The sequence below is a fragment of the Lygodium microphyllum genome, chromosome 15 (genome assembly GCF_053477565.2).
Source record: "Lygodium microphyllum isolate KBCC chromosome 15, Lygodium_microphyllum_v1.1.10, whole genome shotgun sequence".
Classification (NCBI taxonomy): Eukaryota; Viridiplantae; Streptophyta; class Polypodiopsida; order Schizaeales; family Lygodiaceae; genus Lygodium; species Lygodium microphyllum.
In genome coordinates this window covers 38631188-38654886 of record NC_141149.1, presented here as the reverse complement: position 1 = coordinate 38654886, position 23699 = coordinate 38631188, and the positions used below count along the sequence as shown (strand labels likewise).

At 40.9% G+C, this 23699-nt stretch overlaps 1 protein-coding gene across 1 annotated transcript; it reads left to right on the top strand.

Moving 5' to 3' along the window:
* Nucleotides 1-967: 967 nt before the first annotated feature.
* On the top strand, nucleotides 968-3109 carry LOC148024445 (24-methylenesterol C-methyltransferase 2-like). Its single transcript, XM_087693703.1, has one exon. It carries the CDS (start codon nucleotides 1140-1142, stop codon nucleotides 2283-2285), a length of 1146 nt encoding a protein of 381 aa, XP_087549829.1. The 5' UTR covers nucleotides 968-1139; the 3' UTR covers nucleotides 2286-3109.
* Nucleotides 3110-23699: the final 20590 nt, after the last annotated feature.

The following is a 23699-nucleotide window of genomic DNA, read 5'->3' as shown; positions in this document are numbered from 1 at the left end:
AACAACATTCAGAGATCCCATGAACATTTTCATAAACTAAACAAAAGATGGGGTTTAAATCGATCTAGTCCAATAGCATACAACCTAAAGCCTTCTGTTTAATGTGGCTAATACTACTGAAAGCTATCTGGATCAACAATAGAGCCCATAAGATAGGCATTGGAGATGGTATATGCCCAAGATGCAAGTACCCTAAAACAATTCCTCACTTGTTCTTGTAAAATAGATGCTAATGCCCTTTTTTTTGCTACACTTTATGATAGCCCCTTATCATCCAACCACAAAAACTTGGAAATAGGTAATTCTTTGAAAGATCTATGAAAACCCCCCACCCCCCTCTTTCAGAGATCTATCGAAACCGCCCCCCCCCCCCCCCCCCCTTTCTTTGGTAGACAAGGAATAGCAAGAATAAAGCAATGTATGAACAAGTGTATGTTGATTCCTTCCATAGTACTAAAATTGAATTCTTGCATCAAGTTTGATGAAGTGGGAAAAAGTACAGTTGCACAATTCCAAATTTATGAAGAACTCATGCCAATCCCAAATAATATCTCAATGTTGTAAAGAAATACTATAGATGATGATGTCAATCCCGAATAATCTCCCAATGTGTAAATCTCTCTATGTGTAAAAAAAATACTATAGATGATATCGTGTAAAGAAATATATGAATACTACAAATGATGATGTCCACTGTCCACAATGCATTTGACCGTGAGAGCCAGGATGGGCTAACTGTTAAAAAGGCCTACTTTTGGTAATCTTCTCTCTCCTTTTTAATACAACTTTCTGGCTGCTTCAGACCAAAAAGGAAAGGTGCACGAGTTGTAGAGTGCATTTACTACGAGGGCTCGAGCTCACACGCGCACCGTCACTCACACACACACAAAAGACCAGCCCAGTGCTCACTCGTACGCTCCTTATAAAGCCACTCACTCCCACTTCAGCACAGCAACGTATGCGCTCTTTCACTCCCTCTTCTGTAAGGCCAGCTCGCTAGCTCGCTCACTGTACCTCTCATGTAAGACCAATTCCTGCTGATCCATCTTCTTCTTCTTCTTCTCCGTCCTCTCTCTCTCTCTCTCCCTCTCTCTCTCTCTCTCTCTCTCTCTCTGCGCGACACGGCAGAGAGCTGCACCATGGCCACGGCACTGCCTGCTTTGCCAGCAGGCCCTCTCTCCTTCACCATAATGGTGGTGGCCTCCCTGGCCATTCCGGCGATGCTCATCTACTACGTGGTGTGTGTAATGGGCCCGGCGGAGAGGAAGGGCAAGTCGGCGATGGAGATAGGGGCTGGGTCGATAGCTCGGGGGGAGGTGGCGGAGACGTACAAGGAGTATGCGGCGTTCTTCGAGACGCCGAGGGCGTCAGGGGAGACGCCGGAGAAGGTGCCGGAGGCGGTAGACACTTTCTACAACCTGGTGACGGACATCTACGAGTGGGGTTGGGGCCAGAGCTTCCACTTCGCGCCGGCAGTGCCGGGGGCGTCCCACCGGGAGGCGACCCGCCTCCACGAGGAGCGCGTCGCTGACCTCCTGCGGGCCGCGCCCGGCGACCGCGTCCTCGACGCCGGCTGCGGCGTCGGCGGCCCCATGCGTGCCATTGCCGCCCGCTCCGGCGCCTCCGTTGTCGGCATCACCATCAATGCCTACCAGGCCTCCCGCGCCCGCCACCATAACCTCTCCGCCGGCCTCCACCACCTCTGCGAGGTCGTCTGCGGCAACTTCCTCTCCATGCCCTTCCTCGACTCCTCCTTCGACGCCGCCTACTCTATCGAAGCCACCTGCCACGCCCCACGCCCCCGCGACGTTTACGCCGAGATCTTCCGCGTCCTCAAACCCGGGAAGCTCTACGTCACCTACGAATGGGCCACCACTCCCTTGTACTGCCTGGGTGACCCCCAGCATCTCAGAATCATCCATGAGATAGAGTCCGGCAACGCCCTTCCCGGACTCCGTAGCTCCGCAGAGATTGTGGATGCTATTAAGGAGGTCGGATTTGAGGTTCTGACGGAGAAGGACCTCGCATTGCCGCCTGCTCGGCCATGGTGGCAGAGGCTGAAAATGGGGCGAATTGCATACTACCGGAATCATGTCATCATTGCATTGCTGTCTTTCCTTGGCATTGCGCCACCGGGGGTGATGGATGTGCATGAAATGCTGTTTAAGACAGCTGAGTATCTGAGTCAAGGCGGGGATGCTGGGATCTTTACTCCCATGCATTTAGTGGTCTGCCGCAAGCCTGCTGCAACGCCCGAGAATTATCAAAACGCTAGCCGAACTTGATTTCCCCTTCATTTGTCCGGTGAGGTCTCAATTAGAGCAGTATGGTGCATGAAGGATGGCATGCCAGCATGCTTGTCAATGCTAACAGGTCTTGTGAGATGCCTCGTCGAAGAGTCTGGCTAACCAGCCTACTCAACGCTCTCAATAGGAAGAGCCAGTGTGGGTAATCACATGAGTTCTGTAAGATCTGATTTCATCTCCATTCACTCTTTTCTGTTGGCAATTGGATCTCTGGCATGCATGTCCTTGCTCTTTTGTTAAGCCCTCTTTTGGTTTGATCAATCGTATTATCGTTGGTCCTCCACTGGGGTGACTTTGCAGTGATCACTGGGTGGATGCAAAGGCTGTAAAGAGCTGTCACTTTAGCTTTCTGTAATTTCTGTGAGGCTAGAGAGAGAGCTTGCATCCTTCAGCTAAGAACGCCAAAGGTATTCAGACACAACTACTGATGCATGCATTTAAAAAGAACTAGCATCTAGAGCTACAAATACACGGGTCAGGAGTCAGGACATTGATTCACCACCTTTGTGCTATATCTGGCTGGCTCGTAGATAAATTATTTCCAGCAGTAAAGGACAGCATGTCGGGACTCGCGGCCAGGTAAGGAGCGAGTGCTCTAGGCTTGGAGATATAGATTTTTATCCACTGAATATAAGAAACAGAGCACTCATTCGTGTCCATGAAAAAACATCCAAAGAAAAATTTTAGACTTGCTGGAAAATCAAAAGACAAATTCAATACTTGCTGAAATATACATTCAAACCGGCAAATGTCAGATAATGGCCTCGCATCCACAATTCTACTTTTTTTTTTTCGATGAAGCGAGAAGTTGTATTAGTAAGTAAAAAAGAGGAATATTACAAAATGTGTGGACGTAAGTAGGGATCACCCGAAAAGTCTATGTAGTCTTCTGTTTAGTTACTAAGTAGGCTAGCTCCTATTTCTTTTCATTTCCTGGCTTGAGCTTCCATTACATCAAGGGGAGTCAAGATGTTTTCTCCTCGAGATGTTTAGATATTAGATGCCTCACCTTACATGGCAAAAAGGATACACTCACGTACTTCAACTTTCATAAAATCAGAAGCTGGATTTCAATTAACAACTCATGAGTTCTATCTAGTTAGGTTATGCCCTTCATGTCACACAAGACCTCTTAGGGCCCCAGCACACCCATGACTAGTGGGGAGAATAAAATGCCACTCTCACCCATTAATCACATGTTGGGATTTTGGAGAGAAGAGGGTTATCTTAACCCATGACTTCCCCCTACTAGGATATTGTTAGAAGGTGGTGCTAACATTGCACTAGTGGGTTTAAGGCTAGGGGTGACATTTGATTCGTCATTGAAAGGCCCTTGTAGATTCGATGCCTCTGAGTACTTGGTCCATCTTGGTCCTGGCTTTTTCCTTAGGGTCTAACATCTAGTGTTGAAAGACGCTTGTAGATTTGATGCTTCTATTACTTGGTTTCACTAGGGTCTAACATCTAGTGTTGAAAGACGCTTGTAGATTTGATGCTTCTATTACTTGGTTTCACTGGCTCTTTCTTGATGTCCAACATCTAGTGTTGAGAGTGTGACTAACACTCTTTTTGGGGAGAGGATTTCTATTATATATGCCCTTATTAGCTCATAAATAGTGGGCAGGATAGGTCTCTTAGGGCCACACCCATATAACCTCTTAAGCCAAATCCTAAGGCTCTCATGACTAATTCAATGCACACACAGACACTTAAACATGTAAATATTCAAACTTTCAATCTTAATAAATAGCATGTAAAGATCCAAGCCTTCAACATATATAAATAGTGTTGTGAATCAATAACTAATATACAAATTAGTCATTTTAGAAAAAATGAATAATTCATCAACCACCAAATGTCCCACCCCTTCTAAAAGATTGAGCTCAAGGACAACCTCAATAAACTAATATGTTAACTTGAAAAGTTTTTATAACCTAATAAATGTTATGATCATAAACTAATTTACTACATTAAACCACTTATGCTAATTTTCCAAAGCCTTCAAGACTTGTGTCATATTGACTTCAACCCATCATATTACATATTTCACATTGATGTGTAAGCATTGCATGTCATACATCTTACCTCAAAAATAGCTTTCCTAAATTCCTTAGCTATTAGACTATTTGCCAAAGTGATTAATTGGCTTCATGCACATCACATGATTTCTAATTTCTTACCTTATTTGGATATTGGTGGGGCCTTGTCGGAGTTGATGATGATTTCTTTGATGCACATTTGTTTATCATACATGCACTGCTTGCAGAGAAGGAGCTCCTTTCTTATATTCCCTCAAAATGGTACGAGAGCAATTATTAACTATTGGTCTAATGCACATCACTTTGGTAGAGATCAATGAAGATGACACTCTTTGCAATAAACACTTTAAGGTGCAACCATTTTTTTCGATTGATCGCTACTAAGAAAACGATCAAGCTAGTTTGTGATGTCCTACTCATCAATCAAATGCTACAAAGTATCTTTGAAGTGTGATGTGTGACAATAATTATGATAGCCTACAAGCAAATAAGAATATACCCTTCACGTTGACTTAAGAGAGGACAAGAACATGGTGGAATGTGATGAAACCAAAACAATGGATATCGAGAATGGTCCCCTCATCCTATTTCATTGGGGGAATTGAACATTTCCCTTGACAGAACTAAGGCTCTTCACCACATGGCTACCATGCAAGATGGCTACCTTGAGTCTACTGTCGAATATGGCCCAAGGTTGCATATCTCACAGTTGCAAATCAAGAATGCTGCAAAAAGTGCAACCTTCTCTTCCACATGAGTAGAATCTAGACTTACACCAAATAGGTACTATTGTAAACTTTGGTTCATTCCCTACTTCCATGATGGTAAATTGTGGTGCCCTCCCCCTATCATCCCTAATATTAACAGTAGAGAAGTCGTGCATTCAATTTATTTTGCAATCATCTCCAATATTGTCTTTTAAGATTTGCCTCTCAAAACACTTTGGAACATCAATAATTATGGAGGAATATAAGAGAAAGGAAAAGGCAACCTTCCTCCAGAGATTGGTACATACATATGCCTCTACTTAGCTTAAAGAAATGCAGATTTATCCTTCTAGGGAGGAGACATTCAAGCCTTAGTCTTTGTTGATACTACTAATGGAGCTTTTAACAACCATTACCAAGGAGTTGGTGATTCATTGAAATTCAATAGGAATGTCCATGTCACTCCTCAAAGAGGAATTGGTTCCCAAGGTCTCCAAGGAGAGCCCCCTCCACCAATGAAATCCCCAAACCCAAAGCTACTAACCATGACATCCCCGTTGGTTACAAGGTTGATAAACAAAATACATATCTACAATGTAAACATCCTATTGCTCTTAACCATGAAGGAATGCCTAATTGGAAATTTGTCTTTGGCAATCATGTTGATATGGCAAGCTCAACACATATGGACATTGATGATGGACTCTCTAGTTAAATGGGTCCTTGTGTCTACACTTAGTACGTGGGTGGTAATTATGATCCTCGCATAGCCAATGACTTACCAATTATTATGTCTGGCTAATTACACCTATCTACAAATGGTACAATTATAATGCCAATGGATTAGTATAATCAGTTATACATTGTTTACTTAGTAGGCCACTTTCCTTTATATTGTATCTTATCTATACTTTGTGTACATTGTATTATGTGAGGAAGAGGGAAGAAAAACTAGTAAGAAAATATTTTTCTCTCCATCTCTCTTCTTATGTGCTTGAGTGAGCTTATTCTTGTATGTATTATGTGTATTTGACACAGTAGCTCAAGAGAGTCCCCGCACCATGCAATTCATGACATTGTATCAGAGTGGCACCATTAAGAGAAGCAGGTTTTGGAGATTCAAGTGAAGGAGAAGGAACCAACTAGTAAGAAGCTCTCATGTTCTCTCACTCTTTCCCTTGGATAGTGCCTACAAAGGCACCTTAGAGTAGAGAAAAGAACTCAGATTGCTATGAGTTTTGTTGGATGAGTAAAATGGTGGATATTTTGCAAAGAAGTCCTCGAGGTCCTAACTATTGTGGTTTTTCCTATTTGAGGTCAAAGCTTGTGCATGGCCAAGATCTATCTCCTTGAAGGAATCTTGTAGAGAGATTTGTTATATTCATGAGTACATGGCCAAGCTATGCCTCAAAGAGATCTTAAAGAGAGAGGGATTGATTAAGATACAATACATGGCCAACATATGCATGCAATACATCTGAAGAGAGTTGAAACTATCTTGCGTGAAGGTCAACATCTACCTCTTTATAGATATATATTCCCCATGGATTTAAGATTCAAAGCTTAAGCATGTGATAAATCTTTGCTTCAAAGAGATTTCAAACTGTGACCTATCCCTATAAGCTTTGAGCACATGGTCAAGGTTTGCCTTTCCAAAGAATCTTGAGAAGAGGGTTTCTATAAGCTCAAGCACATGGACAAACTGTATTTGAAGGATATTTCCAAGTATAACCTATTGTTATCAGCATGAGCACATAGCCAAGCTATGCCTCAAAGATATCTCAACAATAGAGGGATGATATAAGCTTGAGCACATGCCAAGATTTTCTTCAAAGATATCTTCAAGTTAGTGTTGCAAAAAGCTCAATATAAACTTGAGCACATGGCCAAGCTATGCCTTAAAGAGATTTCAAAGTGTAACTTACTATGACATTAGAGCACATGTTTAAATAATGCCTCAAATTTTCATAAACAAAGGGATGGTTTAGGCTTGAGCATATGGCCAACCTATGCCAAAAGAGATCTAAAGAGAGAGTTGATATCAACTTGAGCACACAACCAAGCTATGCCTCAGAGAGATCTCAAAGAGAGAGGGTTGATATAAGCTTGGGTGCATGGTAAACTCTATCTCAAAGAGATCTTGATGGAAAGTTTTTTATATAAGCCTGACCATGTAGCCAAGCTTAGATTTCTGACTGAGATCCAACTCTTCCTTCTCAAAGCAAAATTAAATAGAGGGTTGCTCAAAGATCGAGCACATAACCAAGCTATCCATTAATAGGATCTCAAAGTGAATGCTGATATAAGCTAGAGCATATGTCCAAATTCTGGCTAAAAGAGACATTGAAGAGAAGGTTGATGTTATAAGATTCGAGATACACTCTCAACCTTCTTATATACTTAAAAGATATATGGTGAATATTATGCTAGCATAAAGAGAGAATAGATGAGAGAAAAGAAAGTTGTAGAGAGAGAGAGAGAGAGAGAGAGAGAGATTGACAACACACTAGGGACTGGAAGATGGCCCAATCCCCCCCCCCCCCCCCCCCCTTGTGGAGTTATATTATTGACAAGAAGCAAGCTCCTCTATTACACATCAACCAGTTCTTAACTCATAGATCTTGGGAACAAGATTACGGTTCCTTGCACGGTATACAACCGGCTAACACTTGCATAACTTGGAAGTTGGCACCTTTTGATGCTCCTTGAGTCTCTCCTTCTCTCCTACACAATATGTGTAGGGATCTCCTCTTGGAGCTTGATTTCAGCAAAGCTTCTGCAACACTTGTACAACTCAAGGGTTGGCAAGCTTAAACTTACATAGATCTTTGCACAGTATACAACCAGCAAGCACTTGCACAACTCGGAAGTTGGCTCCTTTGATCTTCTTGATTTCTCTTTTTCTCTCCTACACAAGAAGTGTAGGGCTCTCTTCTTGATGTTTGATTTTAGTAGAGCTTTTGTAGCACGTTATGAGACTCAAACCGCCTTCTCTCCTCCTCTTGCATGCATGCAAAGTGATGCTTTTTTCACCTCCTCCACACCGAAGGAGAGCCCCCCTTTTATAGGTTGCAAGAGCTTCTCTTCTTGGAGAGAGACTTGAGTGCCAAGATTGGAAATGTTAATCTTCATGCAAGATGTGGCTGTTCTAGAACCTACTCTGCAGTACAAATTTTGGAATATCTCTCTGTGTGTTGCTCAGATGGAAAAACATCCAACACAAAAGTTATAGATCTCGCCGTTTTTGATAACCCACAAGGGCTATTTTTAGATATTGGCTTTCTATTGTGAGATATTTAAAAAATGGATTCACCATGTCGATTTTAAGAAAATTAGCTTTTTAACCTCTACTCTTAACTTATGGTCCATGCAACCACCTTGAGCTATAGATAAGGAGAGGTTATTAGATTGCCTTGGGCCTCAACCTTAAGATTGAATTCTATACAAAAACTTGTGTCATCTTAGACCTTAGAAAGGGAAAATCATTTCTCTCCTCACTTCTAGAGGATCACATCTCTCGTCTTTCTTAGTGAGAGAATTACCTCTCTCGTCTTTCTTAGTGAAAGAATTACTTCTCTCCTTAATTTATTAAGAGAGAAAAGACCTTAAACCTTGACTTGTAAAGGAGAGGATGACCCCAAATGAATGCAATGCTCATTACACACAAGTAAACGTTCCCAGGCATCCCTGGATGCACACATAAATATATATACACAATGCGAATGCACATCCTCTTCTTAGAACTCAATCCATCTTCATTTATGTGTAACTCCTTGGTTCTTGTGTACACTCTTACTCTTGGTAGACACTTCCTTTCCCCTTCATAACTTGTACTGCTTGTACCATATATTCCCATCACATTGCTCTAATCACCCATTAAGTGATGCACTAGGAATAGTGGTCTCTAAATGGTTTCATGGCCATGCTAGATAATCATCAATGCTTAAAGAAAAATGGGTCATTAATTTATTGACATAAATTTACTAAATAGAGAATGCATAATAAGAAATCAATTTAGTGGCATCCCTTTGGCTTCTAAACAATTGACCTCAACTGTAGCGGAGATACGTAATCCTTAAGAAGATCTAGAAAGTATTGTAGTTCTCTCTCGATCATAAACTGAGCGTCCAATGGGGGATAATTCTTAAACTTAACCAGATACTTCTGTAATACCTTACTTGACCTTAGAGTATTGCCCTGATGGTGTAAAATTCTTTCACGCACAAGGAACTCTTCTATTTCTTCTATGTCAAGCAAATCTTCCTTGATTGGTTCCATTGGAGGCTCTCCAATATAGGGATGTAGCAAACTCATATGGAAAGCATTATGAATGTTCCAATGAATTGGTAGATCCAAACAAAAAGTCACATCACTTATCTTATGCGTGATCTTAAAAGGGCCATAATAGCGATTAGAAAGTTTAACCACTTTACCCTTTTGACCTTTTTGCTTCTTCAAGCGAGCCTTCTCAAGCTTAAGAAGAATATACTATCCCAACTTGAGATCTAACTTACGACGATGCTTATCAGCTTTGTGTTTATACTTCTCTTGTGTCCTTTGGATAGCAGCTTTTACTTGAGTGAAAGCTATATAATGTCTCTAACAAACTCATATGCTACAAAGATCTTATCCTTTGTAAGAAGAATGGGTGGTAAATGAGGCTTACCATAGATGATCTGAAAGGGTGCATTACTAGTACTAGAGTGCACCGTGTTATTGTATGCAAACTCTACTAGAGGCAAATACTTGATGGGACTTAAAATGGGCCGGCACTGGCTATAGCACCAGCCGGACCTCATGCTCATGACACACAAACACCCTCACGGCCTCGCAGACCAAGAGCGTCAATCTAATGCTAAAGGACACACTGCCCTAAAGCTGAATCTATTGCATTGATAGTTTATAGTCCAACATTTCTCTAAAACTCCTCAAAGGGAGAACCCAAAGTACATAGGCATAACGCCTCGTCACACACACATAGGAGGCACTCCACTGACTAATAGTCGGAGCCCCACTACAGTTCTCCTACATCGCAGGGATTGGCCCTTTGATGCGCTGCAAAACATATAACACAAACGAGCACAACCTCCTCTCAAGGTACCAATATTTTACGTTCCAGGATGTACCATTCTTCACTACACTTTCCCCTTAGGACCCAACGACTAACCTACAGCTTAGGACATCCTCTCACGCTCATCATTGGTCACAACCTAAGGAAGACAGGTGCCATGCATCCAGGAGGTTTTTCTGATACCTTTTAATTATTATACTTAATGCAAATCGTGTATGGCTATGTGCTCAGACAAAAGAAAGATCAGCATTGTGCATGGTGCATAAAGCATCCTTTTCCATGAATTTTACTAATGCGTGCTGCGTTGAAAGGAGGCATCGAGCCATATGCTCATGCTACCATCCTCTTTATTTAAACCATTTCCTATATGCCAAGTGCAATGCATAGATCAGATATTTTCTTTATCTTTCAGTGTTTCAGCCGCTCTTCATCCAACTCTTAGTATTTTGCATTATTGATAGGGTTAGATAGGGTTTCTATGCATTTCTTCCTTTTAAAAGAACCCGATGAATACACACAAAATATAGAAACGGGAACAAACCGAGGCCAACCTCGTGCTTTGCCATCATTATACATTGCACAAACATAGATATAAATTTTCCTAATTTTTCTCATCCCATTTTCTATTTTTCCCTAAATTTAAACCCATTTTTCTCAATTTTTGATATTTTTCTCTATTTTTCTTTAATAAATAATGATTGAAAATGAAAGTTGATTGTGGGTTGTGGCCCTTAGGTTCATTGACAGCAAAAACTTAGATTTAGTTGGTGTGACATATCATATTTCTCGTTTATGTAGCAAAAATCCCAATTTTATCCTTAAAACGCGTGTTTTTCATGCATTTTGACACTAATTCTGGCCATGTAGCCTTATATTTTCAGATTTTCAGATTGCAAACAATTGAAAATTATGGCAAATAATATTATAATGAACTTTCATCCCATATGAACAAGATTTCATAAAGTAAATAGTATAAAAGGATCATTTTTCTTTATAAAAATAGCATTACCGCTTATTTTCAAGTCTCGGTTTCTTGATCTTGATTACGGGACTGATTTCTAGTATGCATTTAATGCTCAGCATCTTCAAGAACAACACTCTTCATGTCTTCATTCATCCGGAAGCAATCCGGTCTCACCCGACAAGCTTTCCTCCACCATTCTTCATTGTCTTCTTCCACACAAGAATAACACCTTAAGGGAGAGAGAGGGAGGAGAGAGAAAGACTAGATTTCCATCTCTTCATTCAGGCCACCATTGGGCGAGCGAAGACAGGTGATAAGATCGGCCCATAGAGAGAAGTTGCCCCCTATTGTCCATTCCATAGCTTCTTCACAACTAGAAAATCATGATGTGGAGAGAGGAGGTGCAAAAATCGGCCGTTCTTCATCATGCCATGCCTCCACATTCTCTCTCCACGTTTTTTCATCAAAAGGTGCATAAAATTTTATTGGGGGGGTCCAAACTCAAAAGGCATGCCCAATTTTGGCCTCCCAAGTGTCCACCTTTTTATATCTTGACCATTTGTTGGCCATTTCCCTTCCCCGTCCGGGCTCCAAATTGAGCTCTTAAAAATCCTAGGCGTCCAGCTTGACATCTCGCATTGGCTGGCAACTCCTGACAACCCACACGGCAGTTTGAAAAATTATAAAAAATCAACAAGTGTCACTCGGGCGCCTTTTAAGAGTCGTATTTCACTTGGTGCTTAAAATCATCCTAGCTAGAGCCGCCGCCTTCGACGTTGAATATTTTTTCCTTGATATTCATAATTTTTGGCTATTTTTAAGCACTTCTCGGCATCAAAACTCTGCTCATTGGCAACCACGGGATAGGGAGACTCAGCCCGTCGAATCCCACAACAGATTTGCACAAAACAACCAAAGGAAGCATCAAGCTGATACAAAATAGATACATATTAAAACACATCACAATGCTCACCCTACCCCCTGACAAAACCAAGACATAACATCCACAAGGAGTAGGCCTAGCATAATCTGATAAAAGGTCCCAAACTAGTCACTAACCAACTGCTCCAACACGGTCAAACTAAAAAGAACTATCAAAGAAGTTGCCCTTAGTGGTGGTCTAAACTACCTACCTAACCAAGGACAACATAACCAGGAGCTCCTACTAGGCGATGACTCCTATAGCCTGATCAAGAAATATTTTCTTTCAGCACATTTCTTCTTTAGGTTTTTATTTTCCATACTCGGGTATGTAAAAAGGAGGGAGCTGAGCGTAGTGACCCAAGGAGAATAGGGCATCGGCCTCAGGTCGTGTATCGGTACCCAAGAACCTACCAAGCCCTCGCAAGGTGACACTTAATCCTTTTCTAACGCTCACTTTTATTTTTGCTCCAACCTTCCTTAATTTCTTCTTTTCTAGCAAGAAGCCACCCCTAGAAAAACAAGGCATCGGCCCCGGGTCTGACTCGGCCCCAGGAACCTACCAGGCCTTCACTAGGCGATGATCAATTGCTTATAAATTTTCCTTTATTTTCTATTTTTTGATAGGGGTTAGAACCCCTTTTTACACACCTTTGTATATATTTAGGGGTTTTTAACATATTCAGGGTTTCTCTTCCCTTATCATCATTATTTTTCTTCTGGCTTCTTCTCTAACTGCCTCACAACTAACAAGAACTCCTAGAATGACTGCCAAGCAGGCTAGCAGAACAGGGTCACTGGAACTACTTTCTAAAACAGGTCTTTCGATGTCTAACAATGTCTTTACAGGAGGCAATGACTACTTAAACCTCCCTCAGACATACATAACCTAAACCGAGAACTTCATGCCTTGGACGCCAGTCCCCAACAAGAAAAGAAAATCCCCTATAAGTATACAGACACATACAACATAAAAACACGTTACTCGTAAAGGAGAGATATCACCTGGATAGGGCCACGAGAAGCTTCCACGCAACAAAAGGCTCCTTCCAAGATCTTCTTCCGAACCTGTCTAGCATAGAACTAAAACAAGAAACCATTAACCGCACCTGTACTAAACAGACAATTGGCCCTCTTGGCCTAACGAAATAAAGCATTTCCTCTATAGAAACTGAGCGGCCCTCTTGGGCTAACGAATTTTGGACATAATAGCCAAAGCAGCTAGCCTTCCTAGCTTAAAACTAAATAGGTCATTTTAGTCCACGTAATACTGATGTCCTTGGCATATACATGACACCCTATCAGACTACCCAGGGTGCCAACGATAGCACATCATAGGTCGACTAGCCCCATGCTACTCATGCAAGTTGGCTAAAAGCTTGATCTTGTACTTTTTTATCTTAGGTTTTTTTTTTTTTAATAGAGCTACAAGTCCAAGCCTTTCCACAAATAACTCATCAATAATGGCGGTCCCTTCTTGGGCACTATGAGCTGAATGAACGGCCTCAGTGGGCTCGCATGTCCTACATTTATTGTAATCCGAATGAACTGATCGTTCAAGTGGCTGAGTGGCTCCTTTGGGAGAAAGAATCATAGCTTTGTACTCATTCGAACCTCCCCTATTTGGTTTCACATAAATCAGTGCTGCGACCCAAACTAGGTAGAGCTTCAAGCCTAGGCACATCACATGGGTGTATTCCAAGACAGTGTATATTGTCAGATGTATATCCTCTTGGGGGTTTGACAAAATATATCCAGATGGGATCCTTGGCCTTGCATCTGACACTCCTACCACACTTTTGGAGATTTTGGGTCTCCAAACCCATCTCACATTTCCCTTAATATTATTGCATTCCCTCAATTTGCTGCACTGGTCTAACGAACTCAATGCAAACTTATCCCTATGGCCAAATGGCCTCACATCCTTATGACCTTTGTGAAGCACAGGTGGACTTTTAGCATTTTGCATCCTCTTTACAAAATATGTCTTTACTTGTTTACGTCTATACTGCAAATTTTTTTCCATAAGAACCATGCTTTCACCGGAGGGAACAACATTCACCCGGAAGCATGATTCCAACACCAAAGGTCTCGCAAGAGCCTTACTAGCAACAAAATTAGAACCACACACAGAATGCTTATCAACACTCATAGGCCCATTGGTACGATCCATATTGCCATCACAACTATCTTTCGTGGAAGTGTTGCAAGCCCTAATGGGACTTACATGGCTTGGAACCTTTTCACTGATAGGCATGCCATTACTACTCATAGGATGGCCATTTTCTGCTTTGAGATTTTGGCCACCAAGGTTTCCCTCAGGCTACCTTGGTATCAACAAGTGAGCTGTCTTCTTGCAGAAATGATCGGAAGCTAGGATGCACTTGTACTGAGCGGGAAAAACTCCAAAAGTTTTCCCAACATCTCTGAATATGACCCTCATAATCAATGGCATGCATTTTTTCTTCCTTTAACGACTTAGGATTCTGCAGTCCCACTTGGATTTGCGTATTAATCTCTAAACCATTCAGAAAGAGCTCACATAGCACATCATCTAGTAATGCACTGGCTCTTCTTGGCCAAAGCCTAAGAGTACTATCAAAGGCTCTAGTATACTCTTTAACAAAAAGATAAGACTCCTGTCTAAACTCCATAAGGTGCCATAAGACCTGAATCATAGGGAGCTTCTTTTCATACTCATCTAGAAATCTATCACAAGTCTCCTCAAATGATTTGATCGACCCTCTTGGGAGGCTCCAGTACCATTTCCTTGCCTGTCCCTTTAGGGTACTTGAGAATACGAGCATCTGGTGTATATCGTTAAACCCACTTGCCAAGCAAGTTAGGTCATATTCTCTCAAATGCACCATCGGATCCTCATTTGGCAACCCATAAAACACTGGGAGATCCCTATAAAGAGGAGGGCATTTAGTCCTCTCCTTTGGGATCAAGACTGGGTCATCAAAATCTTTGTATTCCTCTTGACCTAATACCAGTGTGTTAGGGTCTTTAATCTCTTCCATTTCCACCTTTATTGGTGTGGAAGAGTCACTAATTCCACGAACTTCCCTTTCCGCCAACTCACAAAGTGGTTTAGGGAGTCCAACACTATGCAATAGGGAATCTATCCCATCATCTGCTACTAGTGGTGTTCTAGTAAGCCTATTCTCATTTGCCACCACTTTGCTAGAACTTAGGATAGGTCCTAATGAAATCTTCCTTACTAACAATGGTTTTCCACACACATGGACATCATCCAATGCTTTATCGATCTTGGCAATCACACTACGGTACCCAACTACGTCGGGCACTAGCATCAGATGTATCTTTAGATCATAATCATCATGTCCTCCTATGTGCATATTAACCATCGTTGTCATAGTCTTTTCTATGATATTATCATCATGAATGATCATAGATGACTGTGTCATCGTAGCACTACTTTCACTTTTCCTTTTCTCTAATCTCCATGGGCTGTTAATCTTAGAGGTAGCTCCATGGGTATTTTCCCATAGTGACCCAAACTTAAGCATGGTATCACTTTCAGGGCAAAGGGTAAAATAGTCAATCACCTGATGTGTCAAAGATCCCACTAGACTGTTCAAGATAGACAAAATATCATTTGGAAGTTGGGGATTTCTTGGATTGACCGTCATACTGATGACCAAGGTTTTTATCAGACTAACTTGATATCCACCACTTCAAGGCGGCTATCGACCAATAGAATAAAGCTAATAGGTCCCTTATAAGATCAAGATTCGGAGATCGCCACTTATTGGCAGCTCCTGGCAGACGCACCACTGATGGGACCTAAAATGGGCCGGCACTGGCTATAGCACTAGCCGGACCTCATGCTCATGGCACACAAACACCCTCACGGCCTCGCGGACCAGGAGCGTCAATCTAACGCTAAAGGACACACTGCCCTAAAGCTGAATCTATTGCGTTGATAGTTTATAGTCCAACATTTCTCTAAAACTCCTCAAAGGGAGAACCCAAAGTACATAGGGATAACGCCTCGTCACACACACATAGGAGGCACTCCACCGACTAATAGTCGGAGCCCCACTGCAGCTCTCCTACATCGCAGGGATTGGCCCTTTGATGCACTGCAAAACATATAACAAAAACGAGCACAACCTCCTCTCAAGGTACTAATATTTTACGTTCCAAGATGTACCATTCCTCACTACACTTTTCCCTTAGGACCCAACGACTAACCTATAGCTTAGGACATCCTCTCACGCTCATCGTTGGTCACAACCTAAGGAAGACATGTGCCATGCCTCCAAGAGGTTTTTCTGATACCTTTTAATTATTATGCTTAATTCAAATCGTGTATGGCTATGTGCTTGGATAAAAGAAACATCAATATCGTGCATGGTGCATAAAGCATTCTTTTCCATGAATTTTACTAATGCGTGCTGCGTTGAGAGGAGGCACCAAGCCATATGCTCATGCTACCATCCTCTTTATTTAAACCGTTTCCTATATGCCAAGTGCAATGCATAGATCAGATCTTTTCTTTATCTTTCAGTGTTTCAGTCCCTCTTCATCCAACTCTTAGTATTTTGCATTATTGATAGGGTTAGATAGGGTTTCTATGCATTTCTCCCTTTTAAAAGAACCCGATGAATACGCACAAAATATAGAAACGGGGACAAACCGAGGCCAACCTCGTGCTTTGCCATCGTTATACATTGCACAAACATAGATATAATTTTTCCTAATTTTCCTCAGCCCATTTTCTATTTTTCCCTTATTTTAAACCTATTTTCCCTATTTTTTGATATTTTTCTCTATTTTTATTTAATAAATAATGACTGAAAATGAAATTTGATTGTGGGTTGTGGCCCTTAGGTTCATTGATAGCAAAAACTCAGATTTAGTTGGTGTGACATATCATATTTCTCATTTATGTAGCAAAAATCCCAAATTTACCCTTAAAACGCGTGTTTTTCATGCATTTTGATACTAATTCCGGCATGTAGCCTTATATTTTCTGATTTTCAGATTGCAAACAGTTGAAACTTATGGCAAACAATATTATAATGAACTTTCATCCCATATGAACAAGATTTCATAAAGTAAATAGCATAAAAAGATCATTTTTTCTTTATAAAAATAGCATTACCGCTTATTTTCAGGTCTCGGTTTCTTGATCTTGATTACGGGATTGATTTTTAGTATGCATTTAATGCTCAGCATCTTCAAGAACATCACTCTTCATGTCTTCATTCATTTGGAAGCAATCTGGTCTCATCCGGACAAGCTTTCCTCCACCATTCTTCATTGTCTTCTTCCACACAAGAACAACCCCTTAAGGGAGAGAGAGGAGGAGAGAGAAAGACTAGATTTCCATGTCTTCATTCAGGCCACCATTGGGCGAGTGAAGACAGGCGATAAGATCGGCCCATAGAGAGAAGTTGCCCCCTATTGTCCATTCCATAGCTTCTTCACAGCCAGAAAATCATGATGTGGAGAGAGGAGGCGCAAAAATCGGCCGTTCTTCGTCATGCCATGCCTCCACATTCTCTCTCCACATTTTTTCATCAAAAGGTGCATAAATTTTTTTTTGGGGGGGGGGGGGGGGGGGGGGGGTCCAAACTCAAAAGGCATGCCCAATTTTGGCCTCCCAAGTGTCCACCTTTTCATATCTTGACCATTTGTTGGCCATTTCTCCATCCGGTCTCCAAATCGAGCTTTGAAAAATCCTGGGCATCCGGCTCGACATCCCACATTGGCTGGCAACTCTTGACAACCTGCACGGTAGTCTGAAAAATTATCAAAAATCAACAAGTGTTGCTCGGGCGCCTTTTAAGAGTCGTATTTCACTTGGTGCTTAAAATCGTCCTAGCTAGAGCTGCCGCCTTCAACGTTGAATATTTTTCCCTTGATATTCGTAATTTTTGGCTATTTTTAAGCACTTCTTGACATGAAAACTCCTTTCTCAATACTTTTCCCATTCTATTTGATTATTAAAGACATAGGATTTCAAAAGGTCAAGAACAGTAGAATTAGCACTTTCACTCAGCCCATCCATTTGAGAATGATAAAAGGATGAAAACTTTAATCGAGTCCTAAGGTTCTCGAAGAGAGCTTGCCAAAAGAGGTTGGTCATGCGGGGATCTCAATCACGTATAATGGACTTAGGCATGCCATGATGCTTGAAAATATGAGAAATGAATAGCTTAGCCATATGATTGGCTTTGATTGTCTTTCACACAGGTATAAAGTATTAATGATAGTCTAGATTGCATCGTTGCTTGCTTGTGTGTGAGAAAGCTCCATGATAAAGTTCATGGCTATACTTTCCCAAGGCTCATTGGGAATTGGTAATGGATTCAGTAGACCAGGTGGTTTATGCATGTCATACTTTACTTTTTGGCATATCTTGCACTCGTAGACATATCTTTCAATGTCAACTCTAAGAGTGGGACAAAAGAAATGTCTTTCCAATGCTTGACTAGTGGGTAGAATACCCCTATGTCCAACCTATGGAGATGAATGTGCTTCATCCATTACCTTGTGTTGCAATGGTAATGCTACAAAAATTTCTTGATGATGATACAAATAACCATCTCGAATCGAATAAAGTGTAATCCACTTACTTGAGTTAAGCTGATCCCATATGGTTGAGAAGTTAGAATCAGTTGCATACATTTTGGGTAAATCCATGAACTTGTTATGGTAAATAGTTGTGATTGCATTCATTCGAGGGAGTAGAATTGGTTGTAAGTCTTTCAAATGTTGAACTTGATCCAATTGGTGTTCCCAATTGATCTAGTGGAATTTTTAGCCTTTCAGTAGTGCACAAAATTATTTGTGGACCTTGGATCAAAGAGTATCGAAACTCGTTGATTGTTGAGTGTTCCCCAACCCTTTAAGAGTTGTCTCTTCTTCTCATTTGAATGAGTGTTAGCTTGCACATCCGGAATAGAACTTGAGGATGCCAGAGGAGGATCTTTAACCACATTTTCTTCCTTCCTTTTGTGAGGACAATCAGGCTTCATATGCCCTAACTCATCACAAAGAAAGCACATTCCTTCCTCTTTGTACTTTTATATCTCAGAGGGTGAGAGATACTTGCGCTTCTTCTTGTTACCCTCCGGGTTTGAATATTGGTTATGGATAGAGATAGATCTTCTTAGATTAGTCATGTCTCTTGGTTGATCATAGGGCTACTCTTGTGTAGCTCTATAAGAACTCATCTCCAACTTTTGAGGTGTAACAGGTGTATGTAAACATTCAGCTATGATGGCAGACTCCATCATGCGAGATAAGGTTTCACATGGATACACCTTCATGGTTATGTGTAAATGAGGGAGTAGACCAGCTTCAAACTTTATTTTCTTCTCTTCATCATTGCTGATCTCCATGAAAGAAGTAACATTGAGAAGAGTAGACCAAAAATTGTCCAAATAACTAGTGACCTTCTCATGCTCTTTCTAGCCTAGCCAATCCCATTCCTTCTTGACATCATTCTCAAAATCAAGAGGCAAGAACTGAGCATAAAACATCTTCTTGAACTTTTCCCAAGCCGTAGGTTTCCTTCCCTCCAAAATGAGAGTCAACCACCAATTGCTAGTGTTGTTTTTCAAGTGCATGCCCACATGCATGAGCTTGGACTTTTCTGAGAAATTACCATCTACCGGAGTAAGAGTCAAACTTTATGTCCTTATCCCCAGACTTGAAAGTCTTAGTCTTCTTAAGCTTACTCCTCTTATTGTCCCTCTTTATCCGTTTGTGGATTGCACAAAACTTAGAACCAAGAGAGTAGGAACTAGAAGATGAGGAGGAGGAGGAACTTGAGTAATCAAGGGAGTAGTTGGTTGCTAAGGGAGATGACTTCCTCCTCATTTGCCTCACTCGAGGTGAGGTCTTTTTACTCTTCTTGACCCAAGAGTCTTTCTTCCTTCTAGAAATCTTCTCAACAATTGGATACTTTGCACCTTCACCATCAATTGGCGGGATGGTGTTTCCTCCAGTATCACCATCTTTTGGAGGATTCGATCCTTCATAAGTAGCTTCTTCCCTTTACCTTAAGCTATCAATCAATTGACGTACTTCAGGAATCTCCAACAGGCTACAATACTCTGTCAATTGAGCCTGTAATTTCTCACTTGTAGGCACTTCATCAATTGCCATCTTTACCTTCTTCTTGCAAGGATCACCTTTACTTTGAGAAAAGCAAAGAGATCTGTTCTGATGCCACTGTTATAAGATTTGAGATACACGCTCGACCTTCTTATATACTTAAAAGATATATGATGAATATTATGCTAGCATAGAGAGAACAGATGAGAGAGAGAGAGAGAGAGAGAGAGAGAGAGAGAGAGAGAGAGAGAGAGAGAGAGAGAGAGAGAGAGAGAGAGAGAGAGAGAGAGAGAGAGAGAGATTGATAACACACTAGGGACTGGAAGATGGGCTAGTCCCCCCCCCTTTCTTGTGGAGTTATATTATTGACAAGGAGAAAGCTCCTCCATTACACATAAATGAGTTCTTAACTCATAGATCTTGGGAACAAGATCACGGTTCCTTGAACAGTATACAACCGGATAACACTTGCGTAACTTGGAAGTTGGCACCTTTTGATCCTCCTTGAGTCTCTCCTTCGCTCCTACACAATATGTGTAATGATCTCCTCTTGGAGCTTGATTTCAATAGAGCTTCTGCAGCACTTGCACAACTCGAGGGTTGGCAAGCTTAAACTTATATAGATCTTTGCACGGTTTACAATTGGCGAGCTTTTGTAGCACTTGCTCCTTCTCTTCTCCTCTTAGATGCATGCAAAGTGATTCTTCCTTTACCTCTCCCACACCCAAGGAGAGCCTCCTCTTTTATAGGCTTCAAGAGCTTCTCTTCTTGGAGAGAGACTTGAGTGCCAAGATTGGAAAGGTTGATCTTCATGCAACATGTGGCTGTTCCAAGACCTACTATGCAACACCAATTTCGAAATATCTCTCTGCACGTTGCTCAGATGGAAAAACGTGCAACACGAAAGTTGTAGATCTCATAGTTTCTAATAACCATTGCAAGTTTTTTTTAGAGATCGTCTTTCTATTGTGAGATATTTTAAGAATGGATTCACAATGTCTATTTTAAGAAAAGTAGTTTTTCAAACTCTACTCTTAACTTATGGTCCATGCAACCACCTTGAGCCATAGATAAGGAGAGTTCATTAGATTGCCTTGGGCTTTAACCTTAAGATTGAGTTCCACACAAAATCTTGTGTCATCTTAGAGGATCACGTCTCTCGTCTTTCTTAATGAGAGAATCACCTCTCTTATCTTTCTTAGTGAAAGAATTACCTCTCCTTATTTCATTAAGAGAGAAAAGACTTTAAACCTTGACTTGTAAGGGAGAGGATAACACTAAATGGATGCAATGCTCATTATACACAAGTAAATGTTTCCAGACGTCCTCTGATGCACACATAAATACATATACACAATGCTAATGCATTTCCTCTTCTTAGAACTCAATCCATCTTCATTTATGTGTAACTCCTTGGTTCTTGTGTACACTCTTACACTTTGCAAACACAAGCCCCTTCATAACTTGTATTGCATGTACCAGATATCCCCATCGCAATACTTTAATCACCCCAATTAAGTGATGCACTAGGAATACTGGTCTCTAAATGGTCTCATGGCCATGCTAGATAATCATCAACACTTAAAGAAAAGCGAGTCATTGATTTATTGACATAAATTTACTAAATAGAGAATGTGTAAATAAGCAATCAATTAAAAAAATCTCCATGAGAGGGTTGATGTGTGCAAGCACATTGCTAGTCTCTACCTCCTTGAAGAGATCTCAAGGAGAGACTTGCTATGAGCTTGAGTACATTGCCAAGCTTTTCCTCCTCAAAGGAGAGACTTTGTATAAGCTTGAGCACATTGCCAAGATTTTCCTCCTCACAGTAACCTCAAAGAGAGGGTTTCTATCACCTTGATCATATGGTAAATATTTGCATCAAAGATATTTAGAAGCAAAGGTTAATATGAGCTTGAGAACATGGCCAAGTTCTACCTAGAAGAGATCTCTCTATTATGAAGATTTCAAAGTATAACCTATTGTGACAAAGCTAAGCACATGGCTAAACAATGCCTCAAAAATATCTCATAAACAAAGGGATGATATACACTTGAGCACATGCCCAAGCTATGCCCAAAGAGATCTCAAAGAGAGTTAATGCAAACTTGAGCACACAACCAAGCTATGCATCAAGAAGATCTTAAAAAGAGAGGGTGGATAGAGGCTTGGGTATATGGGCATGCTCTACCTCAAAGAGATCTTGAAGGAAGGTTTTGGATATAATCTTGAGCATATGGCCAAGACAATCCCCATAGAGATGTCAAGGAGAGAGATAATGTAGGCTTGGGCACATGTGTCGCAATCCCTCTCTCCTCAAAGAGAACTCAAATAGAGGTTTACTATATGCTCGAGCATATAGCCAAGGTATGCCTTGATAAGAACTTAAAGTGAAGATTGATATAAGCTAGAGCACATATCCAAGATCAAGCTAAAAGAGATCTCAAAGAGAAGGTTGAGGTAAGCTTGACACACGGCCAATCTCTACCTCAAAAATAGCTCAATGAGAGATTGATGTAAGCTTAAGCATATTGCTAGCTTCTATCCTGTTGAAGAGATTGCGAGGAGAGACTTGATATAAGCTTGAGTAGATTGCTAAGATTTACCTCCTCACACTAAACTCAAAGGGAGGGTTGCTATTAGCTTAAGAATATGGTAAAGCTCTATCTCAAAGAGATTTAGAAGCGAAGGTTGATACAACCTTAAACCCAATCTCTACCTAGAAGAGATCTCAAAGATAGGGTTGATATAAGCCAACCTCTAGTTTCTTGAAGACATCTAAAGAAGAAAGTGAATATATATATGAGCAAATGGCCAAGCTATGGATAAAAAAGATCTTAGAGATGAGTTTGATGTAAGCTTGGATTCATAGCCAAGCTCTACCTCAAAAAAATCTCAATTAGATAGTTGTAATCATATTGCTAAACTCTACCTCTTTGAAATGATCCCAAGGAGAGACTTGATATAATCTTGAGCACATGACCAAGCTCTACCTCCTCAAAGTAATCCCAATGAGAGGGTTACTCTTGGTTTGAGCACATGGCCAAGTTCTATCTCAAAGGGATTTTAAATTGAATATTGATATAAGCTTGATTACATGGTCAAGCTCTACCTAGAAGAGATCTCAAAGATAGGGTTGATACAAGCTTGAGTACTTAGCCAAGCTCTACTATTTCAAAGATATATCAAGCAGAGGGCTAATATAAGCTCAAGCACATGGACAATCTTTGGCTAAAAAATATCTCAAAGAGAAGATTAATACAAGTTTGGATACATGGTAAAGCTCAATGTTTAAAAAGATCTTAATGAGAGAGTCAATATAAGCTCAGGAACATTTCTAAGCTTTACATCCTTGAAGATATCCCAAGAAGAGAGTTGATAGAAGCTGCCAAGATCTACCTCCTCAAAATAAACTCAAAGAGAGTGTTACTATCAGCTTGAGCACATGGCCAAACTCTACCTAGGATAGATCTCAAAGATAGGGTTGATAGCACATGGTTAGGCTCTAGTATCTTGCAAATATCTCAAGGAAAGAGTTGATACAAGCTTAAGAAAATGCCCAAGATCTAGCTAAAAGAGATCACAAAGAGAAGG